The sequence below is a fragment of the Pseudopodoces humilis genome, chromosome 10 (genome assembly GCF_049639895.1).
Source record: "Pseudopodoces humilis isolate 2021_Gansu_Grassland_sample_001 chromosome 10, ASM4963989v1, whole genome shotgun sequence".
In the NCBI taxonomy this organism is placed as follows: Eukaryota; Metazoa; Chordata; class Aves; order Passeriformes; family Paridae; genus Pseudopodoces; species Pseudopodoces humilis.
The window spans coordinates 14,028,462-14,049,480 of record NC_142209.1 but is presented as its reverse complement, the minus strand read 5'-3'; the positions used below and the strand labels follow the sequence as shown (position 1 = coordinate 14,049,480).

The following is a 21,019-nucleotide window of genomic DNA, read 5'->3' as shown; positions in this document are numbered from 1 at the left end:
ATTAATTTTAATGGAACAAAGTATGATGTATAAGTATAGATAGTGCTGACAAGGGTCATACATTAAAATTGACTTCACAAGTTGTAGTTCATTGGGTTATACAGTTTAAACTTTTCCAGTCACTGTAAGGACTGATGTTTAATTGATATGTGCTTATAGAAAGAATAGGAAATGATTATGCAACTCAGCCAAGTATCTAGCCATCTTTGAAAGTTGTGTGTTTCATACATTAGGCAAAAGAAGTGTAATCAAAAAACATTTTTACACAATTACAGTAATTAATGTTAAATGTAGTGGTAAATTTTGTTTTCCTAACTGATGTTCCCCAGGTCTTTCCCACCCCCCCCCCCCCACCCCCTTGCTTGTGTTTAAAAACAACAAAGAAACTCCCCATATATGCAGAGGATTTTTTTTTTCTTTTTAGAACAGAGGCTGGATAAGAGACACCAGTTTTTTTACCTCTCTGGATACTAGTTGCTGGCATGTTAGTCTTGTGTATTATTTCATTGTGTTAAAACTGAGAAGTTTGGAGGTGTTCAAAATTTTCCCTTCCTATTAAAGCCTTCTACATAATTAAAGTAGCAGTGAAATGTTAGCTGAGATACAGTCTTTTGAACATAAGATTAATACCTCTTCTTTCTGTAGGATTGGGGCTTTTTCTTGGTGGTGGTTTGTGGGTTTGTTTAGTTTTATTTCCTGTAAAGGAAAGAATCTTGAAACCTACAAAATCCTCACTTTCTTTATCCTTACCAGTAGAACAATAAGCTTTCTACTAGAAAGATTGATATCGAAGCTCCTCATTAATGTGACATAAGCATTGATATTTTCATTTTTGTTGGCTCTTCCACAGAGTCAGACTGCATTGCACTTAATGTTGTGTTATGTTTGTAGCTCTGAGTTTTAAATAAGTGGACTGTTCTGCGCTTTTGGAGTTTATTAATATTTCTAATTAATTTCAAGCTATTATCTTGAAATGTTAAGAAAATCTCTCTTCTGTCATATTTTTTTTAAGCGGGCCCAAGCTGTTCTTCAGGCAGTGACGGCTGTGCAGGCATCAAACGCTCCCATCAGTGGGACTACTGTTAGTGAGAGTGCAGTGACTCCAGCTCAGAGTCCAGTACTCAGAATAATTATTGACAACATGTACTATCCAGTAACCCTGGATGTTCTTCATCAGGTAAGTGAAATTTCACTTTAGCTTGTGCTATGATTGGGAGAAACAACTGTGTAAAACTGTACCATGTTTTTGACAGATATTCTCTAAATTTGGTGCTGTATTGAAGATAATCACATTCACAAAGAATAACCAGTTTCAAGCTTTACTTCAGTTTGGTGATCCAGTAAACGCACAGCAAGCAAAACAAGTAAGTATAGTTCTTTTTTAATGCTAGAGATCTTCCTGTACTCTCAACATTTGTAAAATGTTGATCTGACAGAGTACTGCCATAATAATGCATCATACTCCTCCACCATGTGTGAATTTTTTGAGATCAAAAAAAATAAGTGGAAGTTACTATATAGTATGTTTTTACACCATGTGAAACCAGTGTTTAATGATAGTACGTTTATGGATACTGTGTCTAAGCTATTTTAGACATTTGTACGAACAAATATTTTTAGTAAGACTGCACAGAGATGAAATAATATGCGAGACTTCAATAGTGAAAATGTCAACCAGAAGTGAGAATGTAGGATGTCAAGGTGATGCATAATTAATTCGCTGTAAGCAGTAAATTTAGTAACCCCATTGGATTGTTGCTGGCAGGTACTTTTAAGCGTCCATACAAAGATGTGATTTGTGGATTAGTTACAGATTTGTGAAAGTATTTAGGTACAGTATCCTTAAAAAAGAAAATATAAACTTATTTGTAATCATAAATGCCCAGAAGAGAGAGTGCAATTTACTCACGTGACCAGAAGCTTTGCAGCAGTGATGGGTGAGCAGGATCTTGCTTTTGTTTTATAGGAAACTCTCCTATCCTGGGTAGGAGAGGCAAGAGCAGGTAGCTGGTTTTATTCATTATAGCAGGAGAGAGCCTGTGGATAAATTATGGCAAAGATCAACAGCATGTCATCTAGACCAGATGGTTTGAATTAATTGAATGGGATATGTTCACATTTGTGGCAGTAGAAAAGTTGAACCAAAGGGTAAGGTGAGATTTCTATTATTATTATTATAATTTTCAAGAGATTAATGGAATAAGTTTATATTTTCAAACCTTCACATGCAGTCTTGAGTCTGAGGAAGGCTGATTAAAATTGATGTGCTGGTTAAGTGTTGCTTGGCAGCATAGCAAGTGCTTATTGACTGTAGATGACAGACTAGCTGAGAACTTCACAAAAGTGAAAAGCTCACACCTCAGGCTAAGTTGGAAAATTTTCCTCTTAGCAGAGGAAGGATAAAATTTGGCTTAATTTTCTGTTGTAAGGAATGAGGACTATATTGAAATAAAGACTTTTTTAAATGGTGGAGGGTGATCATTTTTGTCCCTATCACCAAACGAAATACTGGGCATTGAGTAAAGAACTGCAAGATGGTCAAGACAGGGAATCACAAAAAATTAAGCATGTTTTCAAAAAGCAGAGTGTAAGCTTTTATGCTGTTGAGAAAAACAAGAGAGAAGAGGCTGTTTGCAGCTTGATTTATGGTGGTCCACTTTAAGATAATCTACTCCTGAAAAGCAGTCTGGAAATATATGTAGATATGGAGCACAATTTAAATTGGGGATGTCCTATCCAGAGTTGAAACAATATCAAATATTGGATTATGCTTCAGACTAGAGAGAGATGCAAATATATCACTGTACTACCTAAGAATTTGTATGGATGGTATGGACCCTGCAAGTTTAAAACACTGGTACAGAAACTAGATCTTAACCTACAAGTTCTGTAGAAATCAATTGTAGATATTTTGATTTATATTTGAAATATTTGATAAATAGTTGGATGCTATAAGTGTTTGTTACAGAAGGTTGTAATTCAGGTTTGACTTGTCTTTGGAAAGACATTTTTCAGTAGTAGATGTTACTGCTGCTTTTAAAGTGCTTTTCTGATGCAAAGTATGACATCAAGTGTTAAATCTTTTGACCTAGTTTTTTGAATCATGTATATTATCAGGCAATTTAATGGAAAAATGACGCAAATGGGTTGTAGTGATACGAAAGTTATCAGTATAATTCTAGGAATATATTATAAAAATGTTAAAAATGAAAGGATGAGGTATATAAAAGCGTGAAAGGAGTCTAAGAATCTCTTGCTGTTGTTAACTTCAGACAAACTTCTGGGATCCTATTGGTATTAAAAAGTCCCAGCATATATTTGTTTCTCTAGTTTCGCATGTTTTGATTAGGGTACCTGTTCACTTGTATCTTGTGTGTGAATGACTAAACTTCATTGAACAAGTGTCTCTTGTATGTACAGTCATTGTCAGTATTGTTACGGCCTTATTGTCAAATTGAAATGGTCTTACGTTTATAGTTTCATATTTTAACCAATCTGTGTGTAAATACAGAAAATGTTAAGAGTGGTACCAACTGCAGTTATTGAGGGATGCTAAATTGGAAGGAAGGTTTGATTTCCCCACTACCTCGTGAACTAGAGTAAAATACAGTTCTTATGGTTACGCCACTGTGATAAAACGTGAAGTGCCACCAGAACAAAAAACACTTGAAGCAGTCAGGTGATAGGAAAAAAATCACTTCAGTTTAAATACGTTTGGAAGTAGAAGCAGGATGATATGGTGGCTACAGTTAAGTTGCATTGGAGTCAAGATCAAACACATGGTAAAAGAGTAAAAGTTTTCAATTTGTTTTCCATCCAAGTTACTGTAGAAGATAATGGGGAAATTTAATTTTCTGGCCACCCTCTTCACAGGAAATCAGAATGTGGCCTTAATAGAAATTGAAGACTTATTAAGGAAGTTAAAGAGCAATTTGAAAAACTCAAGTGATGTAAGTACCAAGGAGAGATGCTGTGCATTTCAAAGTTCTGAGAAAACAGTGACACTGACAAGAATGCGCAGTATGAAGCCGCTATCCCTGTGGGATCTCTTGCAATTTGAATGAGTGACTAGTGAAAAACTCATTTTTACTCCACTTGTTTTGTAAGAAATTAATTTCCTGTAAAAGTAGATAGTGGCTCCACCAATACTTTTTTCATCATCACCCTCAGGTTGGATCATTACAGGTTCTTTGGGTGAAGATTGGGAACTTCAGGTTCTGTATAGTGCAGCAGTCTAGCCAGGGGTGGAGACCATAACTGAGGCTGGGCAAGAGTAGAGCACATTGAACTGCTGTGCTTCTGCTAATAAAGGTTTTGTCTGGAGATACCTGTATGCATATGGAGATCTTCTAAGCATTAAAAATAGCCCATTTTCATCGTAAATGGTGAGTACTCTTAGCATAAGCAGCAGACTTAAATATTGGAACACCAGTGGTTTGGTGTACCATGGAGAGATTAGAGTGCTGGTGTTTCTGCCTGAGAAGATGGCCAATTCAGAGCATTGCCTTTGTAGAAATGTACTGGAAGTATTCTTGTCAAATCTTGGATATTAAAATTATTAATGACTCATCTATAGACAATTAACTGAGGCTCATGTGTAGAGCATGCCAGTCATCTTGACCCAGCATGGGTTAAAAATAAAACTAGAGGTTATGTTAACAGTTGGCCAATTGATCCTTCCTTGGCCTGCAGGTGATTCAAGGATTCCAGTGAGGTTTGACTGTACATGTCATCTTTCCAGTTGTTTTCCTCGTAACTCCAGGGTAGCTCTGTGCTGGTAGCAGTCTGCAAAAGATCTCTACTAATCTGCATTGCCCTAAAATATGTAATAGGAACTTCAGGGAGTCATTGCAGAATGGAAGAAAGGACATCTCCAGATAGGAGCTGCAGGGCTATTATCCGCTATTACTGTATTAGGCTTTTTGGGACATATTTAGTTCTAAGGAGCACAACTTATGCTCAGAAATGGTAAGTATTGCTCAGGTAAACAGGAGAGTGCTGGATTGCATTGTATCAGAAAGCCCAGGAAGTGCAGCAACAGTTCCTTTGCACATAAAATATGTTAATCTTTGAGAACAGAATGTATTTACATACACTTTTTAGCCACAGAAACTTCTTGTATCTAAGACACTTGTCTCAAAAGAAATTACGTTCATTCAGATGCCTATCTGTAGGATACATTTGGGACACATCTCTCCCAAGAGGTACTTACCATATGACCTTCAGTTACTTTGAGGTACTTATTTGAGCTGAAGTATGTTTTGTTAGTGTTGCTACCTTGGGTTTGGAGGTTTTTTATGCCTTTAGCTCTTACGTCCTTCTAAAAATCTTTGGGTTAGTTTTTTGGGTTTTCTGACATAGACAAGATGAAGAATGGTACTCACATTTATAGAAGGTCTCATGATTCTTGATCTCCTTGATTTGGCCTATGTGTGATGTGGTATGGTATCACATGTGAAATAAATACTCAGAAGTTTCTTAGCAGTAACTACAGTTCTTGGAGATGATGCTTGTATGTACATTAATTGGCAGTGAATGGCTGGTGTCTTTTATTTCAGGATGTCTGAGAGGAACAGTGTTTGAGGGTTTGTTGCACATTCCTTTGCTATATACTAATACATGCTATACTATTCCTTTGCTTAATTGCTATACAAGTAAGAGCTCAGGACACACATTCACATTTGTGACTTCAGATCTGAACAATTAATCTTGAAAAAAATGCTGGTTCGTGAGAATCTTACTTGCATTGTTAGAGATGGTTGGGGTGAAGGTTTTTTTTGGTTCCAGTGCTTGATTGCTTCCCTAAAGTTTGACTACAGTGCAGATTAACACTACATTTACTAAGAGTGCATCTCCTTCCTTTCTGGTTCGGGATGTTCTTTCAGGCCATCTGTGTCCCAGCTACAAGGGATTTCTCTTGTGCAGTACCTTTTATATGTACTTTTGTTTGGCAGAAAGAGGAGTTTTTGCTGTTTCAGTAGAAATTTTAGTTACTTATATAGCTCCCTTTAAACATTAACTAGTCCAGAAACTACAAATACAGATATATCTTGGTTTGCTACATTTTAAGTCTAAAATATTTCCGTTAACTTAGCTACTTTCTGCCAGCCACAAGTCAGTATTTCTGCAGATTCCACACAGAGGTAAAGTATGAATCTTGATGGGTCCTGTGATTCTGACAAAGCTAAAAATACAGCCTTTCTGTCTTGTTCACATCTGTTTTCTTCATTATGGGAATGGGTGTGCCCTTGCTGGGCAGTGGCATTGTATTTGACAGTAAGTAAACTCTGGTTAGATAATTTGGACCTTCCTCTAATCCATATTTTAATGGATTTTAGAAGGTAGGAAGTCTTCTAAAAGTGATGGCAGATTCTCAATATAAAAACTTTTTTAGGTGTGTTCAAGTGATATTCTTTTCCCATGTACCAACAGAAGTCTTGGATTCTGCTTTGTCACCATGTATGAAAGAGCTACCAAATGGTGTATGCTGTAATGGTGGTGCCCACCACCACCCCAGCAATACAGAATTAATTAATTAAGCTTGTGTTCTATGAATAAGGACAGTAAATTTTGCTTCTGCAGTATTGTATAAAGCATTTTATAAGCTGAATTTCAAGCTTAGTAGTTTCTCTTTAATTGCTATTTGTTGATGCAATGCTTAGATTTTCTAGTTTCTATAGGTTTCTTGTCCTATATGTTTTTAGCACTTCCAAGCTATGGCAAAATAATTATATTGATTTAAAAATTCTTTTACATTGACTGCTAATGGTGGTAGTTCTTTTAAGTGAGCCCTGGAGATGTCAGGTGTGATAATATGTTTTGTGGGGACAGCCTTGCTGGCCCAGGCCTAGCAGAGGGGTTTCTGCAAGATGTTCAGTTTCCAGATGCATCACTGTATGAAAATAGCAGGCACATGAGGTTTGTGCAGTGCTTAGCTCAGAATACTAAGCCATGCCGGAAACCTGAATGTGTCGGCAAGTTCACTGCAGATGTAACCCAGCTAACTGCAAGAGCTAGCTCGGGTCCAGAGGTGGTACATTTCAGTCCAACATTGAGTCCAAACATTATTTGTTTTTTCTAGCATATATCTATCTGTATCTATATCTAGTACCTTTATATTTAACATAATGATTTGATTGACTGCTAATTTTTAAGATGAGCTGCATCTTCATTTCCTAGCATTCCCTAAGAAGTTGACTTTGTAACAAAAGTTTCAGTATTCTTAAGTCTCTCATATTTAACTGGTAGTGCTTCCAGTGAAAGGAAGATATGTCCAAAATGGAAGTGGACTCAAATCCAGGAATTGACTTGCCTGGTGGATAATGGAGATGGAGAAAACATATACATGTGTATATATATATATATATATGTGTGTGTGTGTATGTGTATATGTTAGATTTTTTAAAAAGCGTTTCTGTGGAGTACTACGTGTCATGTTAGTAGTCATACTTTCAGAAGTACCAATTAATTGTGAAAAAGGGATTTCTAAAAAAGAGTAACATCAGGTTAGCACTTAAAGTTGGTTTTCTCTCAGTTTTGGCACTAATTACCTTTAAGGGGAGAAGGAAAACATGCAGGAATAATGTATATATTATGCCTTAACAGATGGCTGTCTAACATAGTAGTTAAGTCTAGATTTTTCTTTTTTCCTCAGTCGATTTTCCATGTAAGACTCTTGATTTTTTTTTTTTCTTTGAGAAATCTATTTGGCAGTATGTCTGAATTTAAGAATTTAAGCTGTGCTGTGGAATGCAGGTTAATTAGCTATATTCAACAGACAAAATTTAAGTTTGACAGTGTTAAAATGTCCCTTGCCACTTTGGTGCATAAAAACAGTTCTAGGTAAGAAGGGAACGTTGAGCTTCCTGAAATCATGTTGAGAGATTAATGCATTTTAATTGGTTTTAAGCTAGACAGTAAGACAGATCTATACACTGACCTTGTAAAAAATAAAACAACCTTGTGCAACCAACTGATATTGTGTCTTTTAAATAAATTGTGATTTTTTTTTTCAGGCCTTAGATGGTCAAAATATCTATAATGCTTGCTGTACCCTAAGAATTGATTTTTCCAAATTGGTGAATTTGAATGTCAAGTACAACAATGATAAGAGCAGGGACTACACTCGTCCTGACCTTCCATCTGGCGATGGACAACCAACGCTGGACCCAGCTATTGCGGCAGCATTTGCAAAGGAGACCTCTCTTCTAGGTATGATATTGACATTCTTCTGTATTGCAAAGGCACTTCATGAAAACATTCATTAATCCTTCTAACAACTTCAGTTACAATAGAGTCCAAAGGCCCATTAAGAATTCACTCTATATTGTGGTCTGAATTGTAGTGACATAATTATATTGTCTTTAGAAGTGCAAAAAAAGAATGAAAACTTGCATGACAAAATGACAAATGCACAAAGTATTAGAAAAAGACAAGTTAGTTCAGCTTGTATCCCAAAATCTGTCCTTCCCTCTTTCATGTGTTCCTGTCTGTGGCCACCTTGCCCACCTTCCCACCTAGTTTGTAGGAAAGACTTAACATGATTTGCAGGATTTCTTTATGCTAATGGTTATTTGTAATATCAGAATACGAAACTAATATTTTGCTGGTTTCCCTCAATGAGGAAAGGTTATGCTCTTTGCTTAAAATACCCAAACCCTGTGATGCTACCTGAAGTTTCTGTGAATAAAAGAAAAAAAATCTGTAGTTGTACTTCTAGCACTATGTTATATGAGTTCTATATATCCTGTCAGCCTTTGAGTTCATCAGAAGTTGATTAAATGCTCTGAGAAAGGTGCAGATATATCTATCTTCTATCTATTACCAAAATAATCAATGCATACTCCTACTCCTATCAAACTGTTTTTTGGTGAGAACACCTTTCACTTTTTAAAATGTAATAGCACTCAGATATAGAATCATTACTTTTATAAAAGCTGATTTATTATGTTGTGATCATTGTTCTTCCCACTTAGTCTTTTTCTTATGTTTTTTTCTTTCATGATTTCCCATTTTTATTCTGAAGAAAACATAAGAACAACATAGATTTCGTAGTTTCTTGTACAGTCTGGGCCAAACTGAAATAAGTTTTGAGTTAATGTAGGAAAGAGAGGCCTCTGCTCACTGTTAAAAAAGCTAGAAGGCACTTAGTGAATGATGTGAGCCCAGGAAGAGGTAAATATTGTAGCTAGGGCTACTGATGTTGCACTGTATTTGCCCCTTTTCTGAAATCAGGTTACTTGAAGGATACATTTTATATCTAGTTGTAAAGTACATACAAAGCCACTTCCCCCAAATTCCAGAGCACTTGAATTTACATTTCCATTATCATGTGCAGCTACAGCAAAAGTTTTGGGAAGTAAAAAATACTGTAAGAATCTAAAGTCTCAGAAAAAAACTAGCTGAAGTATATTTTCTTTCTTCTCCTTTAACTCCCCATAATTTAAAAATTGAAATCTCTCATTTCATGCTTCGATTGGGAAGGTGGATGAGTGTTCATGTAGAAGTTTGACACCACAGAGATGAGTGCTGTAGGAACACCCTTGAGGCAATTAGTAATTCTTTTGTCAGCCTGTAATGACTAGAAAGTAGACATTGGGGCTGCAGTATGAGTAGTAAGTAGACAAAAGCAAAGTAAAGCTGCTTATTAATGAGACCCACAATATTAGGCACTTAGGAGAGGAGAGAGTAAAGATTCACGAGTTATGAAACAGTGCCAAATGCAGTTACTTCAGTATCACTAGTTCTGGCATTTTCCTGAATCCTGAGAAGTTTATTTCTAGTCTCAGGCTTACTAATGTATTTCCTTGTATATAATACTTACGGTATGCATCAAATTAATAGGTTTAATTTGCTTGGCATGGTGAAATCACACTCTGTGGATGCTTGGATCATTGCATTAGTGTGGATATATTTAACCGTGTTTACTGTACTTTCTGCAGTTATCCAAGTGACTTCAGTGGGCTTTATGATCTGCTACTTTAGACCTGAAAGTCATTTAGATACTTTTGGTTTTTGTCTGCAAAACTACAGCTTTCTAGCATTTTGATTTTAATCACTCATTATTTTGTGTATATTAAAAATAATTTCTAAAAAAACTTACGAATATGATGGTCACAATAACCAGTTAAATATTTTAATTTATATTCCTTGGGTGGACCTCCATATATGCACTTTTTTTCCAAGCAGTAGAAAAATAAAAGGTACACAACCCGAGTGACTTTCATTGCAGCTGTGAAACATTTTCAGAGCATCGGTGAAGTCAGTCATGTTTATTTTGATGAGCAGTGAAGATTTTATATCATGTTGTTTTTTTCTTGTGTAAAAACAATCATTGTTTCAAAAGAGACTTAAGGGAGCTGGGTACATTTTCTAAGTCTGCTCATGGTCATGCTCATGGGTGAGCTTGGTATATTGTTAACTCTTCATCCTCTGTCAAATGGGGAGAGTTAGTACAGGGATTTTTTTTTTTTGCTGTTATTGTTCATTTTTTTCTAGTTGACTTTTTGATTTTTACAGAATTTGAGTTCTACAGCTGAAAAATTTTACAAAAAGACCCCATGGTACTGTTGGTACCTTAGTCATTAGGATAATTGTCAGAATGGGAATGGTGGTTGTTAGAATATGGAAGAATAGGATTCTCATTCTGGGCTGCTGACTGTAAAAACACACAAAATATAAATGATGTAAATAAGATGACAAGGATAGAAAAATACCAAAAACCAGAATGGATGCTTGTGCATACAATTTATAGCTGCATTTATTCAGATACTCAAAAGGAGGAGTGTGGGAAGACTTAAAAGTTCAGAGAGTCATGGAGGTTGGCAAACTGATGTGTTAAATATGGCAGAATGTTAACAACTTCCTTCCTAATTTTTTCAGTCTTAATGTTTATTTCCTTCTGATTGATACAGAATTTCTTTCTGTAATGTTGATAAAGATGTCTTCAGCATATGCTGAGTGTCTGCTGTGCCTTATTCACATGTGATTCTCAGAGGGCATATTTCCCCATGAAAGAGTGGAGCTCCCTTTTGAGTTTAGTGTGCTGTTCTTCCAGTTCTTTTGCATGCTCAAAAAGAATACCATGAGATGGACCTATGGCATTCTTGTAAAAATTCTTGCTGTAGCCGATCTTTTATGTGTAAATCATGAGATTGCTGACAGAAAATGCAGTAAAGACTCACTTCTTCCTTTTGCTTAAGTTACACTTCTGTATGCTGCAAACTTGTACAAAACTTGGGTGCAATTTTTGTTGTTGGCTTTCTAAGAGTATACTGTAATCCATATGTCAAAAGTGAGATTTAGGTTCAACACAATTTTGTGGTGTGAGTTTTAGTGACAGGATGTAAGTCTTGTCAGTCTTGGTGGTTAAATCTGCACTAATTCTAAACCAGACATATCTCAGTTTCCTTTTGGATGAAGTTAACACTCCACTTCAGTTGGAGTAACTTTATGATTTACCTCTTGTAGCTTTGTAAGCTGTTAAGCGGAGATGTTAAACTGCTGACTTCCCCAAAACTGTAGGAAGCAGGATGGGAACTAGTCAGTACAAGTAGATGGTGATTACTTGACACAGAGCCACGAAAAGGGTTCATAACGGGTTCATAAACCCAGTTCTCGGTTAGTTTTGCTTACCTGCGTTAAGATGATTATTAGTGCCTGTGGTTTTCACAGAAGTTCCATAATATATTTTTAGTATTGCTTCAATTTGCCTACTAAGAAAATGGCATTAGCAATTTGTATTTTGGAAGTCACACAAAAGAATAAGCTGGGAAGAAATAAATAATGTGACATGTATTATAACCTCATTGAGGGAAAGGCCTCAAAAGCCTAGAAGGAAGGTATATAATATTTGTATGTTTTTATTAATATCTTGAAAAAACAAGAGCCTGGTATCTGTAGTTGTTGAAAGCTAGAATAAAGCTAGTGACAAAGACTTCTAATACTAGTTGATCATGTTGACAAAGTAGCTAACATTTCTAAATAGTTTCATACAAGTCCTAAACAGTGTGTTACATGGTAACTTATTTATAATAGAAGATCTTATTTTTGTTTATTAGAAAACTTTTAATTGCTTTAATTAGAATGGTGAATCAAAGTACAGTGGAGACTGTAGACCAAGAGTTCTGTTCCACAGATATTTGCTGTGGCTTTGTAATTGTCTGACCTTTCCAAAAAATAAGATCTGTGTGTGCTAAGTAATCAGTTAAAAACATATCAATCAAATAGATGATCTAGCCTGCATGCAGTCAGTCATTCATCTATCACATCCTCACCTGTGATAAAATAAGTTTTTGGAAATCTTTGAGACTATAAACTGGGCAGTATTCAATGAGTGTTAATGTTTTTTGAAAGAAGGAGAAAATTACTAGTGTGTGAAATGAGCTGGTTTCAAATGAATTATTAGAGGCAATTTTTTTTTCTTGTTTTTTACCTCACATATGAAACAGTAGATATAATCTCCCTCCTCTTCTGACCCCAAAAAAGCTACGGATGTCGCAGGAAAAAAAAACTTTGGATAAGCAACAGCTGTATTTTTCTGAACCACAACAATAATATTTTATATAAAAACTACTTAAAATAGCAAACACTGATACATGTTACTCACAGTTTAGATATTTGTTTAATGTTACAGCTGGAAATGCATTTTTCTGCTTAGGGCTTGCACAGCTTTATCCCTTGCTGTCATTGCTGGAATTCTTTGTTAGCACTTTCTGCTAATGCCCCTTTTTGAGACTCTTGCTGACAATTTTGAAGGATAATAATTGAAAAGACTTTTATAGGAATGGTGTTAATTAATCATTGTTTTTTAACTTCTTCAGTGGGACCAAAGAATGGCCCTGGGAGAGTCTGATGCTATGAAGAATTCTGCCTTTTAAAGTATGATTTACTTGGCTGTGCTCTGCCTACCTATGGAAAGAGCTATAAAAACTTCATTAGTCTTCTTTAGATTCCTTTGTTCCAAAGAATGCTGGACTGGCTTAAAGTTTCTAAGGTTAGGGAGAGATGTCTAGCGATACTAGAGGACTGGATATGCTCTAGTAAGACCTGGTAGCTTGACATTTTCTAAAACTTAAGTGATTGCTATTGACCTAGTATAAAATAAGTTGTATTTCATTCAGGTGGGGATCTGTAATGCTGTACTGTCCTTGAAAAGTATTTTGATGTATCAGTGCTCTTTTACTGAACCCTGCATGATGTGCAAATACAGTGTTGATCAAATAAAAAAAAAAATAAAGCTGTTCCTATATAAAATATGGATAGTGCATATGTATCACAAGAACCTTTCATGAATCCTGGGAGTAGCACACTCAACTCATACCCCAGTGACCTGAGCAGGCAAAACCAACGTTTCACTGTGGGGTCTGAGTTTCCTTCAAGAAGAAAACATGAAAGCACAGCTGAAGCTTTAGCTGAGGGTAGCATGCTTCTTCAGAGAACTGGATTGCTAAAGCCACAGAGCATGTTGAATCTTGAATTTAGAGGGTTGCCTTCCCACCTCATGCTAAGGTGTGAGAGATGTGTAAACCTCTTCACGTGACCTTACTGCACTGTTGGGTATTTAGTCAAGCACCAAGTTGAAATGAGGAATGTCTCTGAAATGATGATGGGAAATAAGGATGTAATTATGCAGAGAGCACAATTAGTGTTTATTCTTACTGATTTAATCAACATTTACTTTAGACCATCTTGATAAGCTAGACACTTTTAAGCATTTTGGAGTGCAGTGGAAACAGTTCTACTGCACAATAATGGTTATTTGAATAGAAACTACTTTTTACACCTCATAACTTTGCAGACTTGATCTGAAAAAAAAATTCCACATTTCTTTTACTTTAATTTACCAACCCATTTCGCAACCCTTTGGATGACTTTACAGTGGGATTGTCTGCTGTGCAGAGTGGTGTATGCAGCACTAGTACTGATATAGGAACTTTTTTTTTAAATGACTTGTGTGTGTTTCGTAAAATATGCTTTATTTTAAAATTAGGGCTTCCTGTTGCAGCTGTTCCAGGAGCTCTGAGTCCTTTGGCTATTCCAAATGCTGCTGCTGCAGCTGCAGCTGCTGCTGCTGGCCGTGTGGGAATGCCTGGAGTTTCAGCTGGTGGCAATACAGTCCTCCTGGTTAGCAATTTAAATGAAGAGGTAAGTGAAACAATTTTACTTCCCTCCCCTCCCCCCCCTTTAGTCACACTTCATTTGTTAGTATTTTATAATTTCTTTGCATTTGGCCTCTTATATTTGGATTTTACGCTCAAAGTATTTTTGCTGTTTTTTTAATAATCCCCAAAGCTTATTTTAAAGCCATTGTTAAATACATTTTTTTTCCTAGGTAGCTAACAACTTAAAATATCCTTTGACAGTCAGCTACCTATTTTTTCTAAGAAAAATTTGGTAACTACTACATGTTTGAATACCAATTATTCTTTCATTTGTAACTGTAATCATGTAAGCTAGAATTTCTGTTTTGTTTCTAATTGTTTGCTGTTTCATTTCATGCTTGTATCTCACATTTTTGAGTCTTAATTTATGTGAACTACTCTAACACATTTTTCTTTGAAGGTTCTCCCAAAGATCTTGACGAGGCACTCTTCCAGTCTCTCTTAGTAATTTTTTTTCTTTGCAGTTACTCATTTGTCTTAAAAAAAAAAGTGGTGGCAAAGCATTTTCACCTTAACTGTATCTTTCTTGCTAACTCTGAAATCTAAAGGGATTAATTTAGTTCTTCATTTTTACTGTCCTTTACATTTATTTTGATGGCTGTGAAAGCTGGTATGAAATGTGGGAAGTTTGTATCAGTCTAGCTGTTCCATTTTTAACTGGCCTCTGTCACTGTAAATCATTAAGCTTTTTTTTATCATCTAGTACTATTTTGTTATCCACAGTCCTGCATGTTAAAATGTTTTAGACCAGAGTGCCATTTTGAAGGATATTTTGCCTGCATTTCATAACCAGCCATGCTTACGCAGTTAAAGTTTAAATTTTAAAATTTCTATTGCATGCTTTTTTTAATTTATTTTCATGTTGAGATGAAATTATGTAGTTTACTCTCGATATGAATGTACTTTACCCATATTTGTCTTGGGTGACTACATTTTACTCAGTTTTTCTCGTACAGTACATAAACCAACCATTTTCTGACCAAATTCCTGCATTTCCTATGTACTGACCTATATTTTATTTTTTTTTTGTTCCCCACTTCCTTATTTTTTTTTTCTTCTGCATTGCTGTATTCCCTCCCCCATTTCATCCTTTTCCCTGTGTGTTCAACTTCCCTTTCCTTGTCTTTACCCAAATTCCCATGCCCTTCCCTGTCTTGCCCTTCTCCTCGTCTTGGTCTACGTTCCCTGTCTTCATTCCCTATGTTCATGCTTCTGTGCTTGAACAAAATGTTCCTCGGACCAACTTGCCCCAATTAACCGCCTTGAAACCATGATCCATGACCACCTCACCATTCTGCGGGAACCACCCTTCGTTATGGATGATCTGTTCATCTCCGCTCTTCCTCGACTCTTCTCTCTTCTTGTCTTACGCTGCTTGCTCTTCTCTCCTTCTAAAGATGGTTACGCCCCAAAGTCTGTTTACCCTCTTCGGTATGTTATTGTTAGCACTATACTTTTATTATTGATTTGATTTTGTTTTTATGGTTTTTGTTTGGTTGGTTTTTTTTTTTGTTTCACCTTAATTCTTATTTGTAGCTAGCACTTTGGCTTAAAGTTGAATAGTAAATCTTTTGCTATTTTTCTTTTGCTGTTTAAATCTCTCCATGGACACAGATTTTCTTTTAATGCATGCTAATATATTTTGCATGATCTTTAATTTTGTATCATTCACATAGCTTTGAGGGTTTATCAGAAATTATTCTTTTCAAAATTCACTATTCAAAATCTTTATCTCCTTTATTCATTTGTGAGTGTGTTGAGTTTGAGTGAGTGATCTTGTTGCTGTCTGAATGTTCCATTGATATGTCAAAATATTTCACTTAGGTGGCTGGCTTTAAAATGAACTTTTTCTTTTGGGTTACTTTTGACTTTAAAAAGGTGTTTATGGTGATGTGCAGCGTGTGAAGATTTTATACAATAAGAAAGATAGTGCTCTTATACAGATGGCTGATGGAAACCAGTCACAGCTGGGTAAGATTAGTTTTCTGTTTATATTCCCATTAGTCCAAGTACTTTGAAATTAGGCTGTGTAAGATCAGGTGAAATAAATGTCTTATATTTGTCAGTCTGTCTATTATCCCAGTTATCTACTACACCCAGAATCTTTTTGCACGCACTTGTGTTCCAGAAGGTCTGCACATAAATGAATGCCCTAAATGAATTCAACAGCTGAATCAAACATGATGATCCCTAAATAAAATTAAATATGGACAAAGAGTCTGCAGACCTAGTTCTTGATTCCGGTCCTTCAGCACACTGCCCCTTTGATTTGCTGAGCGTTTTTCTTCCATGCCTGTGTGATGTACCACAAGCTTGCAAAGTAGCACTCAATTGAGTAAACTTGTCTTTTTCAGCCATGAGCCATCTTAACGGACAAAAAATGTATGGAAAGATTATTCGGGTTACCCTTTCTAAACATCAGACAGTTCAACTACCTCGAGAGGGACTTGATGACCAAGGGCTGACTAAAGATTTTGGTAATTCACCTTTGCACCGCTTCAAGAAACCTGGTTCAAAAAACTTTCAAAATATATTCCCTCCTTCTGCAACACTTCATCTGTCCAATATTCCGTAAGTGTTCACTGCCAGTAAGCTGATAATAATTATGTGAGTCACAGCACACTGAACTGACTAATGATTTCCTGCTTGTGCTTATTTTCTTCTTGTCTGTAGGCCATCAGTAGCAGAAGAGGATCTACGCACATTGTTTGCTAACACTGGAGGCACTGTGAAAGCATTTAAATTTTTTCAGTAAGTAGCTTTTCTGCACATAGCTCTAAACAAAGTTTTGCAGCATGTATTAAGAAAAAGTGCATATCAGATAGAAAACATCAGGAACAACCCCTGTAGTGTTCAAGTTCCTAATTCCATTATTTTGTTTCAGAAGAGATCACAAGATGGCACTTCTTCAGATGTCAACAGTAGAAGAAGCTATTCAGGCTTTGATTGATCTTCACAATTACAATCTGGGAGAAAGTCACCATCTGAGAGTTTCTTTCTCTAAGTCAACTATTTAAAAAGGCAGATAGAGAATGAAGGTGTATTGCATTGTTTGGTGTTGTCACCTTTTGACTGATCAGGAAAGTGGGGACCAGAGTTTGTCTTCTGTTTTTTTTTATTTTTTTCATGCTGTTATCATTCCTTGATTGTTTTAAAAAAGAATAATAAAAAAAGAAAAAAAAAAAAAAGAAAAAAAAAAGGCAGTGATAATAACTGCTTTTCAACTGTTAAACCGTTGTTTAGATAAACCATTGTTTTGTTTAAAGATTTCAAGTTATTACCACATTTTTTCAACTTAGTTGACGTACGTGCCTTAAAAAGGAAAATTAGTACTGCTGGAATTGCATAAGTAGTAAAAAGCAAATTTGGTTGTCTGGGGCACATTGTTACATGATAATTTAAATATGTTTAGGCAGGGGTGTGTAAAAAGGTTAAGTTTTTGTTTTCTCCTGCTTGATAGATTTCTTTACCTGCTGGCTTGTCACTTATTTTTCTTTTTAATTGGATAAGATGCATTATGCTGAAAGAGTAAAATGATTTTATTTGATTTTTGCTACTTTTTTTGTGTTCTTTTCTAAAAAGGGCCTTTTGTTTTTCATTGTTCTGGTCTAGATTCAGTTATGAACGTAGGCATTAGTTAAAATTAACAAGGTACAGAATATTAATTTCATAAAGGACAAAAAGTGACTTCTGTGACTTTGAGCCCTATGTGAAAAGCATTGTGGAATCTTAACCTTTTATACACACTCTTGTGGGATGTATCATATAAATGTCAGCACTAAGTAATGTCTTGTTTGTGGCTGAATATTTTTCGTAGATGTTTTTGAAGTTGACATGACTTACGTGCATTTCAATATATATTGCCATCTTTAGTTTGTAATTAAGATATGGAATATGGTTGTGGATTTCTGAGCATGTACAGACTGGTCAAGCTAGTTCAGGAAATGGTGCATGTATTTTTCAATGATGAAGAAAGTTTGCTGCAAATGCTTGCAGGAAATTTTGTGGCAGTTTTCTAAAACTGACAACCAGGTGGGACCAAAGTTTATGTGCCTTTAGTCTTAATTTACCTTGCATTGTAATATTCAGTTTTAATAAATCTCTTCAAAATATTTTGTATTTAAAAATTGATCTGACTTTACTATAAACATGGCTCAGAATCTGCAGATCCAGTTAATTTGAAAGCAGTTCATTGACAGTCTGAACTGTTACCTTGATTCTGTTTAAATGACCAATACTTTTTGAAATTGATGTACTTAGTTTCAAGATTCATAGATTCTGTTATCTATGTAGAAAAAAAAGGTCATGTATATTTTCTATTAGTTGAGTTTTTACATCTCTAGAATTGTAAAATTCAGTATAGTTTGGAAGTGGCACAATTAAAAATTAATTTTCTAACAAAGTTGGGAGGTTTGATGGTTGTTTAATTTCATTTTGTGTGTACTCTGCTTACCTCTGTAGCATGCTCAATAAACACTTCTGTAGCTCTGTATTCACCTTTTCTGTCTTTCTCTGCTGCTTTCTATCTCTCCTCTTCTTTGTTTTTCACTTCTACTGTGCTTCCAAATTCATGTTTATTCTCTGCCAGGGTGGGAAAAGCATAATATTAAAAACTACTATGTATGGCATTTTACCATAAATTTGATGCTGTGAAAAATACCAACTCTTATTTTCAGATAGAAACCCTTTTGCAGGCATATGTGCAAATTAAACATTTCCCACCCTGTTATAACTTACTGCTTTAAAGACATAACTTTTATTGTAGTTTGTTAGCTCTCTCTTTCTATCTTTTTAGTTTTTAAGCAGATTTATGCACTAATAGATCTCTCAGGTTTGCCATGCTCTCTTGCTGCAAGTTTCATCTTTCATTTTTTTGTGTCTGCTAAAGATTTTCTACTAATCATACAGTACACTCATGGGTGAAAGTAACAAAGGATTTCACATGAGATCCATGGACCATACATGTTTGAGAACAGGATACTTCACTTTTTCAGAGTCATGGGTTCAAATGAATATTAGAACAGTTTGGGCACTTCAGTAGTTTTCCTTTACATTACTTTGAACTGATTGCTGTGGGGTTTTTTTCCCTTTTGATTAGAAATAATTGCCATTTAAGAGTAACTGAATGATCCTGGAGAATGTGGTAGAAGCTGTCAGCGTTCAAATCAAAGAATTTTTCAATGATGTTGAAAGTCAAGTACAGCCACTGTAGATACATTGATGTCAGAATACTTTGTGAACTGATGTCTTCCTTTGGGTGGCTTTCAAATCAGTAAATAGCTATCAGCTTTTGGAGGTCATGGTATAATGTAGGGGCTTGCATTAGTCTCAATACATCAAATAAAATGCATTTTATCAGAATTACACCCAATATACGATTTAAGTTATGCTCCAGGTATTGCAGTGATCACCCAATCTGAAGTGCTGGTAGAATCCTATTCATCCATACTCAAAACTGGTGAATCAGCATCTTTTTACAACTCAAGCACCCAAACTCACAGATGTACTATTTCCAATGATTTAAGCAGTAGTTAAGGGTCTGACTGAGCTGATCTGTTACGTTTTTCATCTGTACAATATGATGTCCCATATTTTTCTAAAATAAAAGTGTGTCAGATTTCCTTTTGTGTATCAGAATGTGCTTGTGTGTTTCAACTAGAAATGTGGCTTGAAATTTGCTATTCTGTGTGTTCAGCTTGTGCTGAATTATTTCCACTCTAAAACGTGTATCAGATACACACAGCATACAGTAACTCCCATATGTGTAATTTTGAAATAACTGTTAACATCTGCACTGTCTGATTGTGTACAAATATAGGGGTTTATAAAAGGGTAACTTACTTCTTGCCAGGCTTATTTCCTTAAAAAGAAGTTTCTATACTTTTCTCATTTTGAAAATTTCTGTGGCAAAAACCTCAAGGGAAAGAGTATATATTGGGTTTGACTTGTTATAAATTCAGCAGCTTTTATTATGAGGTTATATTTATATCAGCCAAAATTAAAAATAATGACAGTCATAATTGTCATGAAAGCATTTTTTATTAATCTGAAGAAAATCTCTGTTCAGTTACGGATACTTAGTCTTTAAAGTGGAATCTCTTCAGAAAATACAGACTTAGTCATGTCCTAACTCCTAGAACTTTAAAAAACTTGTTTTTCATGACATGGTACTGCATTTTGTATAGTAATTTGTACATTTTTGTTGTTATAAAATGTAAATAAGTTTCTGTATTTTTAGCTCTTCAGAATGTGAAAAGCATCACTTTTATTAAAATTTTACTAAAAATAAGATTCATGAATAACTTCTTACACTCCATGGATTGTGAGTTTTCAGATTGTTAGTAAAACTTTACCATGGGCACAGTGATTCTCCAAACTCAGTTTCAGATTTTTAAAATAATTCTGGTATTTTGTCGGAGGGCAGTTGCTGATTTTTATTTCTTTGTAAATTGTTACATTTTTCTCTGGTGGATCAGTGTTGGAGAAGTCTGGTTGGAGAAGCACAAAAATGATTCTTTGATCAGATAATGTCCAGTGGCAAATACAGTATCTAAATTAAATAAACCAAAGCCTTATAGCATTCTAACTTGAAATTGGGGGAAAATCTCAAAGCTAGGTGAATACACTTAAAAGTATTTCTGTATATTGTGATTTAACTTGTTACAAAAGGCTCCTTTGCCCTGCAGGAATTAGAATTCATATAACTATTTGTTGCTTGCCATTTTTAATGTTTTACATTCAGAATTAGTTTTATAAGCCATCTTACAAAAACAGTTTCTTCAATTCATAAGTTTCCTTATGTTTTCCAGTGTCAAGATTAATCAGATCCTACTATCTGCAGGATTTAAGGCACTGTG

General features: G+C 35.3%; 1 protein-coding gene across 5 annotated transcripts in view; it reads left to right on the top strand.

Moving 5' to 3' along the window:
* Positions 1-20,451, top strand: part of PTBP2 (polypyrimidine tract binding protein 2) — a 48,333-nt gene extending 27,882 nt beyond the window's left edge. For 2 of the 5 annotated variants that reach the window (XM_005520959.3, XM_088060327.1), the window contains 9 exons: positions 1,013-1,177; positions 1,254-1,364; positions 8,016-8,211; positions 13,991-14,145; positions 15,560-15,593; positions 16,041-16,133; positions 16,517-16,733; positions 16,836-16,913; positions 17,047-20,451. In XM_005520959.3, the coding sequence (XP_005521016.2) occupies positions 1,013-1,177; positions 1,254-1,364; positions 8,016-8,211; positions 13,991-14,145; positions 15,560-15,593; positions 16,041-16,133; positions 16,517-16,733; positions 16,836-16,913; positions 17,047-17,179 (1,182 nt within the window). In that variant the 3' untranslated portion in view covers positions 17,180-20,451. The remainder of the gene's footprint in view (positions 1-1,012; positions 1,178-1,253; positions 1,365-8,015; positions 8,212-13,990; positions 14,146-15,559; positions 15,594-16,040; positions 16,134-16,516; positions 16,734-16,835; positions 16,914-17,046) is intronic. The other 3 variants (XM_005520958.3, XM_014250838.2, XM_014250837.2) reach the window with 3 other exon arrangements.
* The last annotated feature ends 568 nt before the right edge of the window (positions 20,452-21,019 follow it).